At 36.3% G+C, this 26216-nt stretch overlaps 1 protein-coding gene across 1 annotated transcript in view; it reads right to left on the minus strand.

The window, feature by feature from the left end:
* kcnh3 (potassium voltage-gated channel, subfamily H (eag-related), member 3) overlaps window positions 1–26216 on the minus strand; it is a 138338-nt gene that overhangs the window by 38628 nt on the left and 73494 nt on the right. Inside the window, exon 2 of the mRNA XM_077215893.1 lies at window positions 1896–2129. Within this exon, the coding sequence (XP_077072008.1) occupies window positions 1896–2129 (234 nt within the window). The remainder of the gene's footprint in view (window positions 1–1895; window positions 2130–26216) is intronic.

A 26216-nucleotide genomic window follows, 5' to 3' on the forward strand; every position in this document is an offset into this window, starting at 1 on the left:
TTCTCTGATTTTGGGCACTGAATTAGCAGCAAATTTCCCCTGATACATGTTGCACGAATGCTAAATTAAAGTGAATCAGGTTAGAAATAGGTTGCCAATGCTGCTGTGTTTGGAAAACCTTTTGCGAAAAATGTCTGGCAGATTCTCCCTGACTGTTCTGGTGTCTGATAGGGTTTGACAGAGAGATCTATGCTGTATGTTCACAGCAATTCACACTGGTTTCCTGGTACACGGATGGAATCGTGTTCTCTTGACCGCAGGTGGGTAAAAACGTGGATGGAATTAACTATATGACACGCTGCTCACTTTCTTTGCATCACAATCAACATGAAACAAATAAAGCCATCAGAAATCATTGTCATCTCTTAGCCACTGTTTATCCAAGGCTGGTTTAAAGGGATATTGTGTTATTTTCAGGGAAGTCGGTGAGGCAGAGAAAAGACAGCTGTTGAATAATGATGTTATCATAATCCATGTTCAGCTGCTCCAGACACAAGTGAAAGAACAAGGCAGGCATTTAAAGTCAATTTGTTCAAATGAATTGATTATCTGGACTGAAATGGTATTTGTTTGGTCATCTACTGTGAGGGGTTAGCTCAAGATTACTCCTAAAGTGAGCCATTGTAAATGTGTTTTCCTTTCAGATCAGTTGATAATAAAATCAAGATTGCATTTATTCAATTTGTACATACATGTTATTATCCATAAAAAAGCCTAGCACTGCCAATTCATAATCAAATAGTCTAAATGTTGATCATTAAGTAAGGGATCATGTACAGTACATACTCACATTATCTTACTTGCTTATTACACTGCCACTTAACTAAATGCACATGAAATATCGATTTGAGGTGAAATTTAGTTTTTATTAGACAGTGGAATCTAACACAGCTATGTTGGAAATAATTCTCATTACAGTCAATTATAAAAGATTTAACAGCAGATTCGGCCAATTCAGCAAACTATTCCAGAGAGCCGTATAATAATACAATCCATTGTTTCAAGATCTAAAGAAAATACTGGGTTAATTCAATTTAATTTATCTTATTCATTACATAGTTCGTTCTGTTCTTTTATTTTTAATCCATCACTTTTCCTCACCCCTTTGTGTTAATTAATTTCTTTCTAGCCTGCAGCTATGCCTGCTTTATCACTCTAATCAAGTCAGCATATACAACATTTATTTGTGATTAACTGATTTAAGAGTTTGGCTTGATTTGGTGTCCTGTAGTAAGTGGACCTGTAGTAATTGAATTGCTTTATGGCAACCTTTGCAGTGGCTTCCTCCTTAATGAACCCCTTTCCCTTTCTGAATGCAGGTCACATTTAGGTCTTAATGCAACTCATCATTATTATTATTAACAATAATTGTTAATTAAATCATTGATAATATAAATTATTAATTACTATATTGTAAAATTATAAACAACTAAATGAACTGTGGGAAATTGGGCTGCACTAAAACTAATTTTGCATGATACTTAAGATGGATGTTTTGGGAATTGGGATGAAGTCCTGGTCATTTGGTTTTGGTGCTGGAGACAAAGGCATAGATCACACTTTATATTAGGTGTCCTTAACTACTATGCACTTACATCAAAAAATAAGTACAATATACTTTTGCTGCTATTGAGGTGGGATACTTGTAAGGTTAGGGACAGGTTTGGTGGTATGGGTAGGCTTAAAGGTGGGTTAAAGTGTAATGGGAAGATCAACAGTGTAATTACAGCTGTAATTACATGCAGTAGTTTTTTTATATAAATAAGTACAATGTAAAAACATGTATGTATACTATAAGTGCATTGTATCAAATGATTAATTTAATCGTTAGTACATAGAAAAGACAACTTATATGAAGTGGGACCAAGGCATGTAGTTAACTACATGACCCCTACCTCCTTTTTTGTAGAAGACCAGTTCCGTCTTAAACTCCCGCCTTTCGTCCAGTGCACCCTGGATCTGTGCCATCAGCTTATCACTGGTCTCTGGCCCATACAGAAAATGACACGCACAGCTCTTCTGCATCAGTTCCGCCCGGGCATAGCCAGTGAGTTCACAGAAACCATCAGAACAGTACACGATGGGATAGAGAGACTGGACCTGTGCGTTCCCCAGTACAAAGTTACTGTCTGTGAGGGAAAAACAACAAAGAGAAAAAGATAAAGGTCTGCTCATAAGAAATTCAACAAAGCTCTTTGAGTTTCAACCCTCAAAAGTGTTAATATGCAGTGATAGAAAAATAATGTGAGTTAACAGAAATCCCTTGTGCTAGCGATATTTTCTCCAGCTCTGTTATCGCACTCACCCCAGACTGACTGGGGGCCTGGACAATTCGCACATCTTCTCAACAATGCTATAAAGGCACCTTTAAACGTTTTCCACAAGCCTACAGGGAATCTGTTTCGACTGTCATCAGAGAGTGCAAGGCTTCCTTATCCTGCACCTCCTCTTGCTCAGCACAGTAGTAGTTATGCTCACATGTTCATCTAATTCTTAAGAGTGGTACGGGTAGATATCTCTTGACTTTAATGGAGGGGTTCAAGCTTGAGATTCGACTACAGCTCTATGTTCCCCCTCGGCAGAGCCAATCCTGACCTCCCTGGGGCCCTAAGCAAAATTTTTTTAAGGGGCCCTCCTACCTGAACCTAGTACTGATAAAAATGTAATTCCTGATATCAGAAATAGACAGTGTCAAGAATAGTTCCGCTTAATTTTCTCATTGATGTTGTAAACTTTGATTGACGCGCTTTGACACAAGGGAGAGGCGGGGCCTTGAGTAATTTGTGGGGCCCTACGCAACTTGCGTAGTGTGCGTATTGGGCTGATCGGCTCTGTCCCCCGGACTATTTGATAGATTCCTGAATGAATGTGACAGGAGTGAGGTAAGCAGCCATTTACATGAGATGAGCTACTCTTAAACTTTCGCTTACTCATTTAAAACGTTTTGTTTTGCACTATGTGTTATGTTTTATTATATATGCATTATATATTATAACTGTAATGCTCTGAATATTGTATATGAAGTATAGAGCAAATGGTATACTAAACATTTTCAGAACTAACCTCAACCAGAAAGTGTCCAAAATACATTCATTTTTAGAATATTTTTGGGAGCCACTGTTGTTATAAATTAAAATCGATATGCCCAAGCATATTTTTGTTTTTTAATATAATCAGAGTTGTATATTTACATTTGTTTGTATATTCAGATTTATTGAACTAGTTTGCATAACTGCTTTTATAACAATTTCCTATATTGGATGAAATTCCATTCATTATCCTTCTTTATTGTATTATATTTACAGGCTGCCGTGTTAAGCAGAACCAAAATAACACCATTCAGTTCTGAAAGTGTGAATGATAAACAAAATCAAGCACTGAATCTAAAGCCCAGTATTTCACACAATTTCCTTATAAACCCAGTGCAAGCACAAACATGCACGGACTTTAGACTGCACATATTCAGAAGCATGACTTTTATCATCAAAAAAGAAAAAAGAAAGATGAAACAGAGAGAATGTTAGAGAATATACATGACAAAAAGAATGGAATGTGCCGCCTTATATTATCAGCAGTCATTAAATCCTCCCTTAGAGCTAAGAAGTCGTTATCATATTCTGACCAATCGAATATTTATTGCTTCACGTCGAGGCGCAAATATTGATCCAAGGGCTGGTGGGCGCCCCTCTCCCTCTCTCTATGTGTTTAATATTTCAAAGGGTTGTGGACGGGAGCAGATTTGAATGTGCTAATTAAAATGGAGCAGTGAGCTGCAGGTTCATTTTAGAGGTATAATAAAGTGGATGGAACGGGAGAGAAAAGCTACCAATCACATCGAGAAAGACAGCCAGGATGTGAAGAAAGAGTGGAGTGGACAAGAATATTTTATCACTACACTACACTATTTATTCGATTCTGATTGGTCAATAGCACCATCCAGCAGTCTGATATTTCATCAGATATTACAGCCCTGTGTATTAGTGTATTAGTCACAATTAATTATATTAATTATTAGGGCTGGGTAAAAAATATTGATTTCTCGATTTTAATCGATTCTCATTTTTACGAACCAATATCGATTCTTAAATCCCAGGAATCGATTAGTCATCCTGTTTTCAGTTGATGAAAGAATGGAACATTGTAGCGCGCATCCCATCCAATAAACGCAATAATCTTTGTGCTTTGTTACTATTGATATGAAACAGTCTCAGATTTCAAATTACGTCCATTTTCTTACGAAATTCAAAAACATAAATACCGTTTTGGCGCTGTGGCGTGAGATGGCTCTGGCGCAGCTCAAGAGAAGCAGCAGCGCGGAGCGCGCATGATCTGCGCATTGGTTAAGAGATTTGTTTTCCTTGAGAAAATTTGCCATGTATTGTACCTGATATCCAAAATAATCAATATTGAATCGAATCGAATCGTAATCGAAATCGAATCGAATTGCAAGCTTGTGAATCGAAATCGAATCGAATTGTGAAATTTGTGTCAATACCCAGCCCTATTAATTATATATATATACTGTATAAAATGATGTCTATGTATACTTGTTTGGTAGGTAGCGGTGTGATAAGCAGGATAATGTACAACTCTCACTGACTGCCGATAAAAAAAGGTGGAAATCTATCGGGCTGATATCTCAGATGTCTCCTCCTATAAACTGCGGTTAAAATATTGGAATGTGTATGTGATAGCACTTTAGAATATTGTTATATCTAGGGCTGGGTATCGAGTTTGATACTTTTTAGGCACCGACCGACCGACCAAATTAATAGGTGTTCAAGCACGAAGTGCTGAAAACCTATTGTAATTGCTAATTTGAAAACAAAAAATCCCCTAAAACGCATCGTGCAGCCCAAACCGTAAGGCCCAGAGACTTGAAACTCGACCAGATGGTAGGCCTCAATTTGGGGACAACCTATCAGAGTATGACCCCGATTGGCCCATAGGTTGCGCTACAGCAACCAAAAGTACTAAATTGCTCATAACTCCTTGACCGTTGGTCCTAGCCTCAAGCTGTTTACACCACTGTGATCCTTGGCTAAAGATTGAAAAAATGTATATCTCCAATTTCGATTTAGGCAAGAACATTTTTCTGATATGTCGAATTTTGTCCAAAACCTACTTTTGCAAACGTGTCCCTGTTTTTTCGCCCGATGGGAACCAAACCAGTCTAGGCCTATTCTCTGGACTCTCTAGATCAATAATTATCGAAACAAAGTTGAAATTTTGCATTTGGGTGGCTGTAAAAGGGTCATTTAGAAAAGGGGCGGGGCAAAATACAGTCAAAAGCCTATAAATCCTAAACGAAAAGTCAAAACTTCACAAAATTGATGAGCATATGTGTCATAACGTGGTGAAGAAGCATGCAAAGTTTCATGGAGTTCGGGACATAGGTGGCGCTATAACTGTCAAAAAGGTCTCATTATTATTAGGTGTTTAAGCACGAAGTGCTGAAAACCTATTGTAATTGTTATTTGAAAAAAAAAAATCCCCTAAAACGCATCGTGCAGCCCAAACCGTAAGGCCCAGAGACTTGAAACTCGGCCAGATGGTAGGTCCAATATGGGGACAACCTATCAGAGTATGACCCCGATTGGCCCATAGGTGGCGCTACAGCAACCAAAAGTACTAAATTGCTCATAACTCCTCGACCGTTGGATCGAGCCTCAAGCTTTTTACACCACTGTGATCCTTTTCGAATTTCGATTTAGGCAAGAAAAATTTTCCGCTGTGTCGAATTTTGTCCAAAACCTACTTTTGCGAACTAGTCCCTGGTTTTTCGACCGCTCCAAATAATTAGAAATATTATTTATTATTATCGGCTCCCTGCTCCAAATAATTAGAAATCCTTTTAGAATGATGTAGTAACACACAAGTCATGACTATCCAAAACCTTACAAAAAATGCTTACAATGACTTCAAACATTACTTTGGTTACATTTTAGGACGAAATTATATCCCTTGCTTTTAGGCAATAGTTATCATGCTTCTCACTTTAGAGTACTGAAGGATTTGGTAATACTTTACTGTCATTACTGGTGGGTTACCAACACCATGATCTTCACTTATACTGGGAGGTATGAAAAAAATAGTAGTTACTGATTAGCTAATAGTGAACTACCACATTCAACTGTGCACTATTACTCGCTAATCTGTTAATCAGAGTTCCTTATTAGTTTATAGTATTTACTAGAATATTCCATTACTCATTTGTTCCTGTTATTATTACTGAGGGAACAGTATTCTAAAGTTTTACCATGTTTGTGATATGTTGTGTACATGAGCAGTGCCACGTCTGCGTTGTTGAATTCACACACATGTGCATGTCTCATGTTTTCTCTGCTAAATCTTTTCTACCTGGCTGCAACTTCCTGTTTATTCTCATCACTCTGTAATGAATGCAGTGAATCCCACTAACAAGAGCTTCCGTATGAGTTTTATTAGATGTACTTGCTGTTGCTGTGATGAAACATTACCAGTGTAAAATAAGCTGAGGGTGATTAATGCAGGACCTTTGAGACGGACAAAACACTCAACTAAAGTGGCTTGCAAATCTCTCTGCAGTTGAATAGATACATCTATGACACCACTGATGGGAATATAAACACTAGAAATCTTGTTTACAAGACAATCTGAAGACGTTTACTTTTATTGTCAAATTTCAGATTTGATTGTTGCCGACACGATGTCACAATGGAACTTGACTAAACTGCATTAATCCACTACGCACCTCTCTCTCTCTCTCTCTCTCTCTCTCTCTCTCTCTCTCTCTCTCTCTCTCTCTCTTGTTGACACATTACTCAAGTAATGGAAAAAGGCTTGCATTAAAGTGGACAATACTTCTGACCCAGTTACGTCTGTCTTTTTCCTCCTACTTATTTTCTTTCCTATTTATCTCTTTAATGAGTTAACGACGCTGCACCACTAATCTGAACTATGAATTGCACACAACTTTTTCAATTATCTAGCGTTTCAAACACTGCACACTCGCATGGTTGTAAAGCACTAATGTTTGTTCTTTTATGGCTAGACAAGATATATAGCCAAAGTTTATTGTTTAATGAGTTTGTTTTACAAATTAAAAAATATAATGGTTGCATAATGTATGATAGTTCACTTGTTTTTATTGCTTAATCAGCAGTGCCTCATGCAAAAAAAGAAAAATCATGTGAGATTTCTTTAATGTCTTTTGTTTCTTCTAGGCAGAAATAAGATCAAGTGGTATGCAAATGAAGACATTTTGTATGATTCACTTGTGATAGTCCAAAATCAGAGCTTTAAATACAGACTCAAATATGTTTCATGTCCACAGGCCGACACGTATTTAGTAAGCCCATTTTCCAACATGTTTAGCTCAGTTAGATATATAAAATAAATATATATATAGTATAACATAAAAATATACTTAACATTAACAGTTATTAAACAAAATTTGTTTCTATTTTTCTAACTTCACAAGTATAACCATGTTTCTCAGTATACACACACATTCCTCTTACAGGCACAAAGTTGCACCCTCTATGTCAGCTTTATACTGTAGGAACAAAATAAAGTGTAACAGAAACATTGCATTTATTGCCATAAACAACCGAATAAAATTAAAGCTGAAAAATATAACATTCTAGTTGCTTTTTACAAAAGCATTAGCATAACAGCTAGCAGATACTGCTGTTTGCTCTGTATCGTTTTACATTGACTGCTTTTTAATGACTTCTTTATCTCTGATAGCTTGCCCGTGGCTTTGCTCCCCCGTAGACTTTATTAGTTTAAAAAAATGCATTCCATTCCCCCTAAATTTTAGATGAAAAGCTTTACTTTGTCAACATGACTCAAAAGTTAACCCACTGTCTATCCAACTGATGGTTTGTATACTTTGCTCTTTGCACTTGGCCTGGGGGCTCTGCTTAGGGCTTAGGCATCAAGTAACTTTTAGAAAAAATGTTATTTCAGGTAATGACAAGATTATATAAATTTTCACTTTTGAATAGCCAACTAGACTGGGGAGTCCCAGACCCTACCATGATGAAAGCTGCATTAATCTGTATGACAGGTCGCAAAAACAGCAAGAAAAAGTACTGCAGAGCATCTAACTGAACTGCTTCTTCATGAGATGTGTTCATTTACTTTTATCCATTTGATATTATGCAAAATGACTTGCAGTGCATTCAAGGTTTACATTTTTGCCAATATGCGTGTTACTGTATGAGTGAACATATTCTGATTCAGAATATGCTCCCATAGCATCAGGGGTTAAGGGGGAAAATAAAACTTTTTGATATTTATCCTTTAACAGACACTTTATTTAAATACTCAAGGGAATAAGATGTTTTAAAACAAATTTAGTTTTAGGTAAAAACTCATGTTATTATCATCACTATAGACACTTAAAATTGAATGTCTTACTGACATAGTATCTGCACTTTTGTGTTTATGATGATATAATTCGAGAGGGTGTAAAATTATTGATAAACCCTTGAAATAAAATGTAAGTGATATTAAGCTGGTATGAAGCCTCAATTTATGATCTATGGTGAGAAGTGATGAAGGAAGTCTTTGATTATTCTCTGATACTGTGCTATTGTAAAGGGAAACAACTCTAAGGAAATGCAACCGCAATTATAAAATCGAACTAAAGCACAAATGAAATGACAGAACAAAACATAACCCTGACAGCATTGTGATGCTTTTACACATTTATTCTCAAGGGAAGACCATTCGAGTATACTTTTTTACCATGTTGAACTGAAGAAACTGGAATACTATGGACTATTTTGTTATTCTTGGTGACTCAAAATAATTTAATGCTTGCGCGCATTTCATTTTCTAATGCTATGAATGAGAATTTACATTTGCATTCGTTGAACTGCAATGGCTGAAGAATAAAGTTACCGTACATGAGTGTTTCTGGATACTTCAGTACAAGAGAGCTCAGATCTTGAAAATGCTTTGTGTAAACACAGGCTCTGCTAGGCAGACATCTTGCTACAGGGCAAAAGAACCACAGGGACCTTGATGAATAAAATAACGAGACTTCCAATAGCAACATCCCATAAATAATGAACTATTCCATGGTAGAGTGTGGAGCTCGAGTTTGTGTCTTATGTTGGTTAATGAATCAGGTTCAGAAAAGAAGGTCATGGTAGCTTCATTTCTTCAGTTCAAAATTGGAACAGAATTTTACCAACTTTCCACTACCCAAGTGCTACACGTGTGAGTGCTTGTATACATGTTTTATTAATGCACGCACTTTATACCCATTATTCAATAATAATAATCATAATTATGCAAAATTTGCATGAAATCTGCATACAAACGTTTATCGTTTAAGTAAATCAGGATTCACCATTAACTTTCATAGTAAAATGTATTTTAAATTTAGAATTTATGGGTGTGTAATCTGTAGGAAAGGTGTTTATTGTAACTGGTTTTGAGGATTGGCAGTGCTGGATTGTCTTGCTGCAGGTGATCTTTGAGCATCTTTATAGAGCGTCAAGTAGATTGTATAGAAAGCCCATATATGGAGTGGTTTGGCTGTTTCATGCAAATGACTAACCTTGGGCACACGTTGCTCATTTAGAATACTCCAAATCAATTAACATTAGAACAAGGTTAAGAACAAATTCATGTGCATACACACGTCATGAATAAGATGACTTTTTTTTGTGAGATGTTCTCCTGTGTGTACGTATACAAAATAATCCAATTACTGTGAATGAGACCCAATTTCTTTAGAGTTAAGTGACTCTTTCAATAGGTTACATCGGTATGCTAATAGGTACTGACTGTCTTTATGAGTGAGTCGTGGAATCATTACCTCAACCGATTTGTTCAAAACCCTGATTTATTCAGGAAAGATGTAAGTGCCTGGCTGTTTCCAAATATGCATACTTCCCTACTATATAGTAGGTGAAAAACAGTATGTGAAAAGTGTTTTATGTCCAAATTTACAGTTTTTAAAAACAATAGGCAAAAAGTCTGCAGATGACTTTGGTTGTTTGATTGATTATGACATCTTAGGTTCTGGTTTAGCTAAATGAAGCAGCAGGAGAGCTGAAGCCTATATAAACTATACATAAAATCCAGTCCAGCTCTGCTGTATCTAGAGCAGCATTGAGATGCAGTGAGTGATGTACCATCAAAAGAACTGTGAAAAGAATATTGTGTAAAGTGGTGTGTCAGTCTTGAAGACTTTGATGGTGACCTTTTGAAACTGAAATTGCAAGCCTTTTTATACTACAAAGACGCTTACGAAAATATGTGTTGCAGTCACTATAAGATTACCGCAACAGCAAATGCTAAATGAATAAATATGCTTTATAATAATTGCCTGCTTTCATAAAGGTTAATGATATAACAGTTAAGTCATAAAACAGAAATCTCAATTGGCATTTGATTGTATTTTTTTTCAGCTGCTGTTCTTTATAAAATTTACAAAGGTGCAAAGGCTTAGAATTTGGCATTTGTAGAACAATGTGAAATAGTCTTTCTCTTACATAGAGTAGTAGCCTACGCTTTTGTCTCCATTCATGTCACAAGCCAAAATGTCCGATTCTGATTTTTTTTTTTTCCAGTTTCTCTTTCTTGCTTCCGTGACTTTTTAAATGTGGTAACCGTCCTGCTCTTCTTGATGCCAAAGGTTAACCAAGTATGCAATTACTACAAATAATAAGTTGGATTAGTGCATTTAATTCCAAACTGTTTTCAGAAAGTCATATTGCAAAAAATATAATATGTGTCTGGTTTACAGCCACATATGAAAATCAAATCAGAAATGTGTTCATGTGGGATCAGACAATCAGATTTGGTTCACATGTGATGTGAATGTAGTCTAAGTGTCTGATTTGAATTAGTGCAGTATTATCAATGTTACAGTAAATAGAGCTTAGGGGTGGCCACATGAACTGTGTCCCGCTGCCTAAAAGTCCAGCTTAGGTTGAGTTAGAAGGGGTTACATCTGGAGTTTGAATGTTAATTTTTGATAAACCCACATGTTTTGGGGAGGTTGGCCTGTATAGCTGTCAGTAAAGGACACACATTTGACCTCTTACACTGTCCTCCTCCAAACGATGATATTGCTCTTGAATATTTCTGGCAGTGCACAGGACAGGTTTCTCTGTAATTACCTGCCATGTGCTTATATACGTATACTTAATGCAAATACATATATATAAAAAGGAGAAGTATTTCAAATTTCCCTCTGAAATTGTGACAATTGCGCTGGTCTGTCCAGACAGGACTTTTCTGGTCTCCCAAGTTGGCAAGTAAAAATCCTAAATAGATCTGCTCAGTCAGGCAGAAACTTGCAGGAACAGCTGATTACCACTACTCATGTGCTGTTTACAAGTGTGACTAAAAGATCCAGAACTTTTATACCTGCTCTCATTAGCACACACATCTAATTGACACTAGGCCTTCATGATGTTGCACAGTGCACGTATGCAGCAGAGGGTATTGTTAGCAATGAGGTTGCTAGAGATGGAGTTATGTTCGGAATACAGTAGGTTAACATTTACCATGTCAAGACTGCCACTGACTATCACATCTCTCACTATTGTTAATGAGAGAATCTCACAGGGAAATGCCCAGTCATAATTATCCCCTATATCATAGAATAAAATACATTATAGAATATATAATAAATTATTAATAATGTGCAAAAAACTAATTCCCATTACTGTAATTCTCAGTATTGTAATAAAATTTCATCATACAAATAAAAAAAAAATCTTAGATTTTGTGGGGAAATGTTGCCGTTTTTGAAATTTTTTTAAGACTGTGATTGCCAATACTTGACAAATATGCTAGGTAAGTTGGCAATTATTTTCTATTTTTAGATGAAAACTGATATTTTACTGGTAATGTTATTTTGTTTGTAATTTTATCAACTCATAAGTTGATCAAATATTATTATGCATTTTAACTTTGGTTACCATTATTTATGAAAAGAAAAAGTTCAAAAGAACAGCATTTATTTTAAATATAAATCATTTGTAACAATGTAAAAGTCTTTACTGCCACTTTTGATCAATTAAATGCATCAAGTGTTAATGTCTTTAAAAAAAACTGAAACTTTGTAATGAAGGTGTTTGTGGTCATGAGGTATTGCTAAAGCTGATACTGTAAGATGATGGTGCTCATTAATGAAACACAAGGTCATGTGACAAATGTTTATATTGTTGCATACTGCTAACTATTTTGCATACTAAATTATATTGTTGTTGACAAGAACGATCAAAAAAGGCAAGTTTAGTTTATATAGTCCAGCGGTGTCCAATCCTGCCCCTGGATGGCCACTGTCCTGCAGAGATCATTCTTACTCAAACTCAGTATGGACACACAAGCTTGATATCTTGGTGGGATATCGATTGACATGTACTTTTTATGTTGAGACAATTAAATCTTCTATCCCTTAACATATTCAGTGCACAACTGAATTACTCCAAATGTTTACAACACAAAAATAAGCATGCAATATCAACATGAACTTATACTTGTCCATATCATTTATCCGCAAAGGTTTTTTTAAGCTGCAACAGCCTCTGGGAATTTGCATGAAGCATTTGACAGAGGCTATGTTTTTCAGCCAGAATGCTTTCTACCTATCACTAGCTGTAGGACTGGGCATATAATTTTCTAACCCTATTATTTTTTGCGTAGTCTGTAATATGTTATTCATTTTATAAATAATACATCTCTGTCTGTATTATCAAAAACCCCTCTGAAATAAACATCTTAAAAATACTAATCCCACCCCCAGATTCATTTGATTGGCCCATGTGTAGGCCTACACACTACCATTCAAAGGTTTGGTGTCAGGAAGTTATTTTTTTTTTTCAGGTCATCTCAATGGAAAAAGGTATCCTAATCAACCTAAATCTAACCTATATATCATATGATATCGAAACACTGATGATCCATAACCACGGAAAACAACTTGCCATTTTTCCACCTCATCTCTTTCTAAAAACGAAGCATGGAAAAAAAGTAAAATGCAGACAGCAGGCAATTTATTAGTGCTGTACCACAGCAAGTTGCGTGGCACTTTGGCAACATAATTACCAAGCTGAATGCCCAGGTCTCTCTCTCTCGTTGCTTCTCTTTCTCTCTAAAACACAAAGCTCTGTCACTGGCCCCTAGAGCCCTGGGAGAACTATGGGGACGGCCCCCACACACTGCTGATTATAGCCTAGAGAGTGAGCAAGAGAGAGAGAGGTGCACTGATACAACACCCACATGACAAGGAGAAAGAGAGAGAGCAACAGTCTGTCAGTTTGTGAGTGAGCAAATGTGAGAAGTGAATAAAACCATGGTGTTAAGACGTGTAAGCAAGGGTTTGAGAGGGAGAGAACAGAACATTAATAATCAGACTGACTAATAATTTGATGGAAATAAACTCGATTCTACCACCCTTTAGGCAACGGCATAACGAAGAATTTCCACTACTCATAAATTTACACTACTCTACTTCATTAGCCATGCCACGCAAACAGCATTCAGGAGAATATTTACTAAACAGTTGAGCTCCGTCTTATTCATTGTGCACCCGCGAGTTTAACCAGGTTATTAATAGTGGATTACAGTATTTACATTAAGTCATTATCATTCTCAGTCTAAAAACACCTCCTTTCTATGTAAATGTAGCTCTTTATGCCTTAAACGTTGTGCACAAAATGTAACGCTATTTGTCAGGAGGAAAAAGTATCATGCTGTAAACTTTTTAAAATGTATCCACGGCAGATGTTTTTTTTACATTTTCTATAGACCACGTCAGCAGTGATTCATCAAATGATGATCAACATGATGGAGAGGACATATTGGTATGGAAGCTTTGATAATTTTCATTCATACAGAAGTTATGGGTTGATCGGGAAAAAAACGTAATGAATTTTGAATTCATTAAGAATAATGATTTTTTAAGTCAATCATTTAATATTTAATAATAATTATAATATAATTTATTATTAATAATGATCATTTATGCACATTTATATACACATTTATTGTTTTTGCATTTCATTATTATAATATCAATGCGAATATCTAATCAGCCAATCACATGGCAGCAACTCAATGCTTTTAGGCATGTAGACATAGACTATCTGCTGAAGTTCAAACTGAGCATCAGAATAGGTAAAACATGTAATTTAAGGCATGGCTGTTTGTGCCAGATGCGCTATTCTGGGTATTTCAGAAACTGCTGATCTACTGGGATTTTCACGGACAACCATATCTAGGGATTACAGAGAATGACCTGAAAAAGAGAACATATTTTGTGAGCGGCAGTTCTATAGGTGGAAATGCCTTGTTGATGCCAGAGGTCAGAGGAGAATGGCCAGACTGGTTCGATCTGGTAGTAAGGCAACAGTAACTCAAATAACCAATCGTTACTTCTGAGATCTGCAGAAGAGCATCTCTGAACACACAACACGTTGAGCCTTGAAGCAGATGGGCAACAGCAGCAGAGGATCACACCAAGTGCCACTCGTCAGCTAAGAACAGGAAACTGAGGCTAAAATTCACACAGGCTCACAAAAAATGGACAATAAAAGATTGGAAAAATGTTGCCTGGTCTGATGAGTCTTGATGTCTGCTGCGACATTCAGGTGGTTGGTCTGAGTCAGAATTTGGCGTAAACAACATGAAAGAATGGCTACATCGTGTCTTGAATGAGCGGATCATGCTGGTGGTGGTGGTGTAATGGTGTGGGGGATATTTTCTTGGCACGTTTTAGGCTTCTTAGTACCAATTTAGCATTAATTGCTACAGCCTACCTGAGTATTGCTGCAGACCATGTCCATCCCTTTATTACCACAGTGTACCCATCTTCTGATGGCTATACTTCCAACAGGATAATGCACCATGTCACAAAGCTCAAATCATCTTAAACTGGTTTATTGAGCATGACAATGAGTTCACTAAACTCGAATGTCCTCCAGAGTCACCAGATCTCAATCCAACAGAACACCTTTTGGGATGTGGTGGAACAGGAGTTTCGCATCATGAATGTGCAGCTGACAAATCTGCAACTGATTGATGCTATATGTCAATATGGACCAAAATCTCTGAGGAATGTTCCCAGCACTTTTTTTAATCTTTTTAAGCCATGAAGAATTGCTGCAGTTCTGTTGAGACATCAATCCTTTTTTTTTTACTTAAATTTGTTATCTTGTTAGCCTGAATATGTGTTCAAAACCAAAAAAGGTTTGTATAAAAGAATTACAGCAGGAATTCATCATTGATCAAATGATGTTACAACATCAGGCCCTTAAAAGAGATGATGAACAGACATCTAAACACAACGCAGGATGGGTATAGAGTGGTCGTTTCTGGAAGGAGCCAAGTCGAGCTGTGCGAGGGTGTGTGAGAGCAAACAGAAAAGTGTTTGAGAGAGGGAGAGTGTGCAAAGCAAAAGAGAAGAGGACTCTTGAGAGGGTGAGACAGACAAAACCCCTCACAAATAAGCAGGAGTGCACTTCAGTATGGCACAAAGACCTTAGAGTGTTCAATCTATTAAAGACGCAATGCAATTAAGCCAACTGAACAGTAAAATCTGGTTTGTTATGTGATTTAATGAGAAAGTGGAACCCGTTTCAAATGTGTCCTCTCTCATTTGGGACGCTGCAAACACTATAATAAAAACAAGAAAATGAGGGAAAACCAAAAGATATATTTTAAGGCACAAATGCTGTGACTGCCTGAAGAAAACATGCAGAGCCAAAACATTATCTCCCATCATCACTTTTGTTTGCCTTCTCTTTGCTTTAACAAGGCCCGATCAAGTCTTCAGAGAATAGTAGCAGTTGAAATGCACTTCAAAGAGGATAATCTCTTTTTCTCCAATCTAACTTCACATTAGCCATGCACAGAGCTCTTTTGTGTGAATAAAAAATAGACAGAAACCGGATTTTTAAAATGGGACAGAAGAAAATATTATATCATTTCAACACCTTCTAGTGGAATGCAACAGTAAATAGCTACAGATCTGAGCCATGTTGAGGGGCGATACACAATCTTTAGGGGCAGTATGCAGACTCACAGGCAACCTTCAGGGCTTCTTTCTCCAGCGGACGCCAGTTTCACTTAGGAGGGGGAACTATGTCTGGCAGATGGCATGGTGGGGGAAGACTAAGAATGACACAAATTGACAGGAAGCCAGTATGGAAATGACAAGGCTTGGCAGGACGTTAAGGATGTGATGGGTGATGAAAGGAAAATAGAGAGAGGATTGTGTGGGAGAAGTCTTCATTGCAAGACTTCATGTGTGTGTATGAACATTAGGGGTGGGAATCTTTGGGAAACTCACGATCTGATCCGATTCCGTTTCCGGACATCTTGATCCGATTCCAAAACAATTATTGATCTATTTTTTTTTCTTAATAAATTAATTAGTTTACCGACTTGAAAATCTTAAAACATCGTTTTTAAATTACATATGTAATTATAAGTACTTTCTAAAATAATTACAAATTAAAACAATTGTATGTTAATAATTTTAAATATATAGTATTTATAGTATATAGTAGTAAATAATAAAGAGGAACAAATAAACATTACAAGCAATAAACAAAGAGTGCTTTCAGTGTTTCAGAGTATCTGAAGGTTTTCCATTCAAGAGCTCTGAGTGATTTTTCTCTTTCTCATCTTTATTCTTGTTTAATTATTTCTGATGATATCATAGACATCACAAGATCTAATAAGCTGCATTAAAACTAATGCACAGATCTCTTTTGAAATAATATAAGATGTGGTTTGTCCTGTCGGTGTAATGCCTTAAAACATAACTGACTGTGTTTACATTAATTTCGCATCATAAAAGCATTGTGAGATGCAAGTATAAATTTAACCACTTACACGGTAGTTGTACACAGCCGTATGCGCAAACGCTCTTTACAAACATTTGAAATTGAAAGCCTTCTGTGAGTGAATTTCATATTTTTGATATATAAGCCCACTGCATAAATAAATAAATAATGCCTTCGTAGAGCATTTGTGAGGAAAATACCGGCGGGCGAGAGCACACACTGCAAGCGTAACATCAAGCAGAGCACAGGTTTCTCACAGCTCATATCCTTTGCAATGAAGCCCGCAAATTTCCTTGTAATTCGCTTAAACCTTTCTGAATTTTATGAAAGATTATTTTATGGAAGTTTCGAGTGAAATCTGAAATTCTCAGAATCGATCCAGAATCGTTGGACAGAGAATCATGATGTATCGACTTTTTGCATGGCGCTTCCTCTGCAATTAGGCTACTATTAAACAGCAGCCTGTCTTGCAAGTCACTAAGTTACACACAAAAATTTGGAAAATGATTTAATATATGCATTATGCAGATAAACACAAGCATATTCATGTATTTCTCTCTCGCGGTCACAAACACACACATCCCAGCTTGACATAAACAGGTAAACAGTCCAAATAATAACATACTATATAATATACTGTATACAAATAACATATCTGTACATTTTATTTAAATAGTAAGCTACTCAATGTACATAATATAAATATTAAACAACCTTGTTAGTATGGTCTTAGACAAAGGCCTCATATCCAGGATCTGAAAGCAATCGTTTGGAAGAAAATGTCAATATCACTGTTATAGCCCTGAAGATTGAGGGATTAGAGGTGTGATTGCATCAAGGTGACAAATTCCTGCTACCAGTGATTGTTTGTAGTGTTTGCTTTAGCGTTTTGATATATTTTAAATGCATTTTGATACATTTCAAGGTATAGTTCTAAACTATGTCTATGGCTCAGAAATGGTTGTTACCGAGAAGAACATGCAACACCATATAAATAAAAAATATGTATCTGTGTCCATTTAGCTTATTACGCTACATTCACACAAGGCGTTGGCATCGAACATCGATGCTTGACGTAGGGAGCTTCTGAAGCTTGGTGCTAACGCGGCCATCATATTGACAACAGCCAATCACATTACTTTTCCGGTGTTGCATGAACGCAATTGGCTAGTGCTAGTGTATTTGCATAGGCGATCTGAAATTTCAACCCTTTGCCGCAAGTAACGCCAGTGACGCACCGACACTCAGTGTGAATGCAGCATTAGTTCAGTTATGGGTGTTATCCTAAAGTAGCAATGCTTTAATGCTTTCATCAAAGAAAAGAAAAATCTTGGTTTCCACAAAAATATTAAGCAGCACAACTTGCACCACATGACATTGAATTTGACTCTCAGTCATTTAATGATAATTTTTATTTTGTTTTTAAAAATGTCACACAAAAAAATCATAATAGTTCTAAAAAATGTTTTGCATATATAAGAAATGTTTCTTGGGCAGAAAATCAGCATATTAGAATGATTTATGAAGGATCATTTGACACTGAAGACTGAAGTAATTATGCTGGAAATGCAACTTTGCCATCACAAAACATATTACATTTTTAAATATATTCAAATAGAAAAGTTATTTTAAATTGCAATATTTCAAAATATTGTTTTCTTAAAAATATTTTTTAAATATTACCAACACCAAACTTCTGACCAGTAGTGTGAATCCTTTTTCTTTCTTTCTCTCCAATTTTTATTTTCATTTGTTTTAATTTTGTTAGTGAATGGTTGTTTATGATCGAAAGGAATCATTTCTTCTTCTTCTCACCTTATCTGATCAGAAATACAATAAAGCCCCTTTCACACAGAAATTCCGGAAAATACACAGATAAAGCGACCCGGGATTTGACCCGGGTTCGTTTGATTTTGCTTCATTCACACTGCCAGTGATTTTCCGGAATCAGAGAGTGCGTTCACACACAACCCGTAAAAATCCCGTAAAGACACATGACATCGATCTGACAAGTCTCAGCAGCGTCTATAGTTTGCTTATGAGCTGTGATTTCTCTCTCGAGAAACCACTCTTGTGCATTTTTTTTCTCTGATTCGATCATAAACTAGCGCATTACGTACTGTTTCACTAGCCTGCTTTCACTTCACTTCAGCGTCATCATTACAACACGGCATTGATTACTGCTTTTGTTCACACAGCGCGCGTTCCGGGACTGATCCCGGCAATGTTACTAGGTCCCCAACCCGGGTCCAATCCCGGCATCAATCCCGGGTCGTGTTTGCGGTTCACACAGAAGGCATTCTGGCAATTTCCCGGGATCAACGCGCTGTGTGAAAGGGGCTTAAGTGATATCTCCCATCCCCACTGATCTTGTATTTGCAGATATGTCAGTGTATCTCAGTGACTGGAAGAACAGGTTAAATTTTTTCATCTGAAGGTTAAAAGCTATCTCAACACACACATTCCCTCATAGATCATAAATGGCTGACAACACTAAACAAAAAGTGTCCTGTATCCAAATTGTCAATGAGCTGCCTTATGCAACTAGTATAAAAGAGGCCAAAACTTAATTCAATAGCAAAGTCAATACCAAAGATTCTTCATCACTACAAGAACAACAATATGAAATGACATCAATCAAGTGCAAGAAATATGAACCATATGTGGACCGGAGGCGACAGCACATAATTTGATGTATTTAGGAAAAAGCAGAAAACAATCAGTCACTACTAATTTGAAAGGGTTGAAGAGAGTCGATGGTGATAGTCTGTGGGTTTCACCTGATTTGTTAAAAGTTGAAAGGAAATTCTATTTTAAGATCATAATTTTTCTTGAGAAAAAGAGTCCAATACTGTAAGCTAACATTCCTAAAACAGATAACAGATGGAAACTAGCTTTCCTTTCCCCATCAGATGAGGGCTTCATTTGACTTGTAAAACATCTAGGTCCATCAAGTATGATCAAACGTCCCGTCCACACACACACACCGGACATTATGTTTATTCAGACACAAGGCTCATAAATCAAAAACTATCCATATGTCACGCAGAAGTCACCTCAAGGCAACTTGGAATGGAAACTAATGCATTTAGTATGAATCTAATCATAGCGGCTGAAAGCACCGCTTAGAGACAGACTGAAGGGTTCAACTGAGGTATACATTTCAAAAAAGTGCAAATTCACTTTACACATAAGCGACTATTGGTAGTTTACAGCGTGTGTAAGTGCGCCTGTGTGTTTGTGACTGAGTATCTCACATGCCCACATGTTCGCACACAGACACCCACATGCATTGAGTGTTAATGTCGCTGCTTGTTGGCAGCTATCACACTTTCTCTGTTAATCTGTTTTCTGTTCCAACAGCTTGTGGCTTGGAGATATCAGGCCATGTTGCCAAGCGACAGGTACCCATTCTGTTTTTCTTGGTTGCCATGGTGAGAGGAAGGAGGGTGGGGCCTGAATGAAACAGGTACAGACTGAGAGCATGATGTCTCATGTGCACTACATAGATGTACGGATACAAACACCATGCAGGCTGTGTAACTAACATTAACAATGGCATATTATTATAAATCATGATATCATGGTATCATATCATCATGGTATTGGTGCAGCAATATGTAATATATATAATAATTAAAATAAAATATAAAACAGACTATGTTATAAATGTATAAATATATCAAATATATTATTATTTTTAAAATATTTATATATATATATATATCAGATCAGTTCTAAATCAGATACAGATAAAGCAGCACAGTAAAGATAACATTAATATGAATGCATAATATGAATGTGATTGCGTGTGAATTAACTCACCTGGCACCGTCTCTCTAGTAATAGTGAAGCATTGGGTTTTAGTCACGCAAGCAATAAGGTAAGAGTGGCTGTGCTGTATCGTGAATAAGTGAGGCACGGCGCGTTATTTTATGAACTTGTTATGAACACGGAGAAGCAAGATGCAAATGACAAAAGACTAGCGAGTCAGGACACGGGAAAACCCCTTAACTGTTAAAAAGACAAGATATTGCAGCGAACATTCAAACAGATTTTTTTATGAATATAGGAATGACCTGAAGGAAAATGCTATATCGACTGTAAATGCAGATACACTTGCTTACTCGATCTCTCACAATACCCTCTATAAGCTTCAATAAACAATATCAATGAGAACATGGGTTTACATTGCTAAGAGTGGTTGCTAGGGGTGGAGCGCTCTTGAAATATGCATTTATTTGTCATTTTAACTGTTGGAAACGGAGCGTAAAAGTGGACTTTCCTAACCTGTTAAGCCCTCTATAGGCCATAATTAGCATCTAGTCGATAAGCTTAAAGCCTCATGGCAGAGCATTAAACTCGACTAGTCTATATATATATATATATATATATATATATATATCATTTATTATTTAGAAATTGCCTGTAGATGAATACATGGAAACAAGTAAAGGGCCGATTGAATGAATATATATTTATATAATATATATACTTTGACACATAAAGTAATACATCCCTTCCATTCAACATTTGGCCCACAACAATAGAATAATATATAAAAAATAAAGGTATAAGTTTAGATAAATAAAGAAACACTGTTTCTTTGCATGGCCATAGGTTAAAATAAAGTAAAAAATCTACTACACTATTTCAGTAAAAAATTATTTCAATCCTCCTGATGTTCTCTTGTATACTTTCCTTATGTGGGCTTCTAGGTCGCTACATAGCACCTTTATTTGACACTGACACGTAACTGCCAGCTCTGCAGTTCATGCATTCTGCTTTACAATGATCCCGACCGAAACGAAAACACAGGAATTGTCTCTGTAAATCATCTGTTAATTTACATTTGGGCTTTTGTTTTATGCTGTTCAGGAGCCATTTGCCAATGTGCCACAAGACTTATGGTCACCCTTATACATATATGCATACATCATGTGTCTGATTTTTAACCATAGCAGAGTTGTTTTGTCTGCACACTAGGGATAAAACACTGCAAGCTGATCTCAGATCAGATTCACAGTTTTTTTTATTTATTTTTATGATTAGCACTAGAAAAACAGCACAATACTCTGAACTGACTAATAGGCAAGATAAGGAGGATTTACAAACATTGATATTATTCATCGTGTGTATTCTTTGCAGGTTATTAGGCCGTGTGATTGTTCATAGAATTACCCATATGTGATAACATTCAAGGTGTTGTCTTAGTTAACGAGAATTATAATTTTGTTTGTGTGAAAGCAGCAAATAAAAGAACGGACAGGCAATAAAGTCTCCGACTGTTTTTTTCTTGGCTTGTGCAGTGTGCCGGCAGGAGATGAGGGACAATAACCTCAAGCTGGTATTTCCTGGAAAACTGAGATAATGGGTCTGAGAGAGAAGGTAAAACATGGGAAAGTGTTAATTACATGACCTGGCAAGTGTCTTAAAAATTATTCAAGGAAACTATTGCCACTTATCAAGTTAATGATTGCTAAACTGACCACTACAGCTAAACTGGTTGATATGTGACAAATCAGCAGCACTTTTGAGTGGAGGTCAGGTCAAGTGCGCTGCTAATATGGCCTTAGTTTTCTCTTAATTTTAAGGAATAACATGCCCACATTGGCAGCTCAAAACGTGCAAAGCACCAATATCTTCACCCGTTTCCAATATAACATAATATTACAATGGTCATGTTTGTGATTTTTGTTTATTTATTATGTACATTATTTAAATTAATATTCAGAAACATGTGCCGTTACTTATACCATTTTATTTTATTTTATTTTTCTGATTAACTTTTATTAGACTGCAGACCAAAATAAAATAACCCTACTTGATAATATTATTTTTTTAAATGGGAGATATCATTGCTATTCCGAATTTATAGGATTGTCTGCAGAAAATAAATTGCATAAAAATGAATAGCAACGTTAAAACATCACATAAAGATGTGTAATCAAGAAAAAAATATTCAACAAAATTAATATAGAATAAATGATGTTTGATAGGGAAAGCATCTCCAAAGCATATATAGGCAATAGTCGCATACATAGACACACGTTGCCATTAGAGCAGTCAGCGCCAAACAACAGGCAAATAAAATACAGATTAGGCTAATTAAAGTTACAAAAGTTATTCTATTTGTCCTTGCCTTAAACGAGAGGTGGCTCTCTGTGAGCGCTTTGGATGTGTGCGCAGCACAGAATACACTTTATTCCAATCAGTTTAGGTTGATATTTAGCATATGCAGTTATATAACTATTTTTAAAAAGATTCATACATTGTCGACTCAATGCTGCATCAACACCTGTCTTTGTTGCCTTTCACACACCCCATGTCCCCCTCATTGCTTTTCAGTTTGTACCTCTTTCTGGAGAAGGCAATTTTAGGACCAGTAATAATAGCTACAATGCATGTCTACAGCCCTTAAAAATTGGACTAGCTTATGGGCTATTCTTTCTATTCATGTCATTCTGAGGTGTACTTCGTGAAGTGTGCATTTGTGACAAATCACTTCTTGTTAGTCTGCAATGAATGGCCTCTCACGCTGTTCTCTTTTCAAAGATGCTGTTAGGGATCTTTGTGAGATGATGTTAGTTATAGGAGGCTATTCATGCATGGCAGAGAGAATTGGTTATTGTCATTTAAGGGTGCAAGTTTGATGCAAACATTGTGCAAATAAAATACTGACTATTACACAATTTTACGGTAAATATATTTTTTTAATGTAAATTGTATTTTGCATGGTGTCAACTACTAAAGAGCTTTAATTAATCAGTAATTTTTGGCAAGTAAAAATATGTAAACATTTAAAACAAGATAAATTTGCTTGAGATTCTATTAACTCAACTTTTTTGAAAATACACTGTACAGGTGCTGGTCATATAATTAGAATATCATCAAAATGTTGATTTATTTCAGTAATTCCATTCAAGAAGTGAAATTTGGATATTGTATTCATTCATTACACACAGACTGATATATTTCAAATGCTTATTTCATTTAATTGTGATGATTAAAACTGACAACTAATGAAAAAATCCCAAATTCAATATCTCCGAAAATATTACTTAGAACAATACAAAAAAATGATTTTTAGAAATGTTGGCCAACTGAAAAGTATGAGCATGTACAGCACTCAATACTTAGTTGGGGCTCCTTTTGCCTGAATTACTGCAGCAATGCGTCGTGGCATGGAGTCAATCGGTCTGTGGCGCTGCTCAGGTGTTATGAGAGCCCAGGTTGCTCTGATAGTGGCCTTCAGCTCTTCTGCATTGTTGGGTCTGGCGTATCGCATCTTCCTCTTCACAATACCCCATAGATTTTCTATTGGGTTAAGGTCAGGCGAGTTTGCTGGCCAATTAAGAACAGGGATATCATGGTCCTTAAACCAGGTACTGGTAGCTTTGGCACTGTGTGCAGGTGCCAAGTCCTGTTGGAAAATAAAATCTGCATCTCCATAAAGTTGGTCAGCAGCAGGAAGCATGAAGTGCTCTAAAACTTCCTGGTAGACGGCTGTGTTGACCTTGGACCTCAGAAAACACAGTGGACCGACACCAGCAGATGACATGGCACCCCAAACCATCATTGACTGTGGAAACTTTACACTGGACTTCAAGCAATGTGGATTCTGTGCCTCTCCTCTCTTCCTCCAGACTCTGGGACCTTGATTTCTAAAGGAAATGCTAAATTTACTTTCATCAGAGAACATTACTTTGGACCACTCAGCAGCAGTCCAGTTCTTTTTGTCTTTAGCCCAGGTGAGACGCTTCTGACGCTGTGTCTTGTTCAAGAGTGGCTTGACACATGGAATGCGACAGCTGAAACCCATGTCTTGCATACGTCTGTGCGTGGTGGTTCTTGACGCACTGACTCCAGCTGCAGTCCACTCTTTGTGAATCTCCCCCACATTTTTGAATGGGTTTTGTTTCACAATCCTCTCCAGGGTGTGGTTATCCCTATTGCTTGTACACTTTTTTCTACCACGTCTTTTCCTTCCCTTCGCCTCTCTATTAATGTGCTTGGACACAGAGCTCTGTGAACAGCCAGCCTCTTCAGCAATGACCTTTAGTGTCTTGCCCTTCTTGTGCAAGATGTCAATGGTTGTCTTTTGTACAGCTGTCAAGTTAGCAGTCTTCCCCATGATTGTGTAGCCTACAGAACTAGACTGAGAGACCATTTAAAGGCCTTTGCAGGTGTTTTGAGTTAATTAGCTGATTAGAGTGTGGCACCAGGTGTCTTCAATATTTTGATCTTTTTCACAATATTCAAATTTTCTGAGATACTGATTTTGGGGTTTTCATTAGTTGTCAGTTATAATCATCAAAATTAAAAGGAATGAACACTTGAAATATATCAGTCTGTGTGTAATGAATGAATATCCAAATTTCACTTTTTGAATGGAATTACTGAAATAAATCAACTTTTTGATGATATTCTAATTATATATGACCAGCACCTGTATATTTAATCAAATAGTCTTTTTCTTACCACAGTGGCTTTTTTGGAAAAAAGTGGCCAAGGGGAAAAAACGTTTATATTTATACATTATTTCGTTTACATTTATCTTATCTTAAAAATAAGTCTTTAATACTTAAATACTGATGGAGAAAATTATTGTTTGCAGTGTACTAAAATTAGATTTGATGCAAAATTTGTTTTTTTCTGACTTCCTGTGTTGCATGATAAACAAATCAGAATTTATAAAAGCAGAAATTGCAATGAGAATGTTCTTACTGTGTGCACTGTATGCACACCAACAAACATGGTTTTTGCTCAAGCAGTATGATCTGACTACTTTTAGAGATGCAAATAAGTGAGTTACTGACTTACTGAATAAATGACAGTGACCATGCACAAGTACATTCAGATACAATATGAATCTGGTTCTTCATATTCTAAGTATGCATCACGTAAACACCTTATTTTAAATGTATATACTAATATATAGATTTATTTATTTATAATATTCAAAACACTATAAATATGTTCACAATCTGTAAATCTGAAAATGTCTATTCTGACTAAACCCAACTGCGATACTTTTATTCTCATATATTTATATTTTTATTTTTTATTCTTATAATTTGTAGTATTATGTTTCTTGTTGTATTTGTATTTGTATATGTCCACTGGAAGCCTCAGTACCAAAACAAATTCCTTGTGTGTGCAAGCACACTTGGCAATAAAGCTCTTTCTGATTCTGATTCTGAAATGGCATTGCATTGAATTATTTAAAATATCTTAGCATTTTATCTGAAATATGTATTTATATCTGCATATCTGAAACCTACAGTACAACATAACAGGCAGCTGTACTGTAAGATGCCAAGGACACATTTTTGTAGTAAGGAGGAGCTTTAAAAAAAGACCATAAATCAATATACGGACAAGCAAAAGCAGCCTGATATTCACAAAGGT

The sequence above is a fragment of the Siphateles boraxobius genome, unplaced genomic scaffold (genome assembly GCF_051911475.1).
Source record: "Siphateles boraxobius isolate OS27281-9 unplaced genomic scaffold, OSU_SipBor_1 7, whole genome shotgun sequence".
NCBI classification, from domain to species: Eukaryota; Metazoa; Chordata; class Actinopteri; order Cypriniformes; family Leuciscidae; genus Siphateles; species Siphateles boraxobius.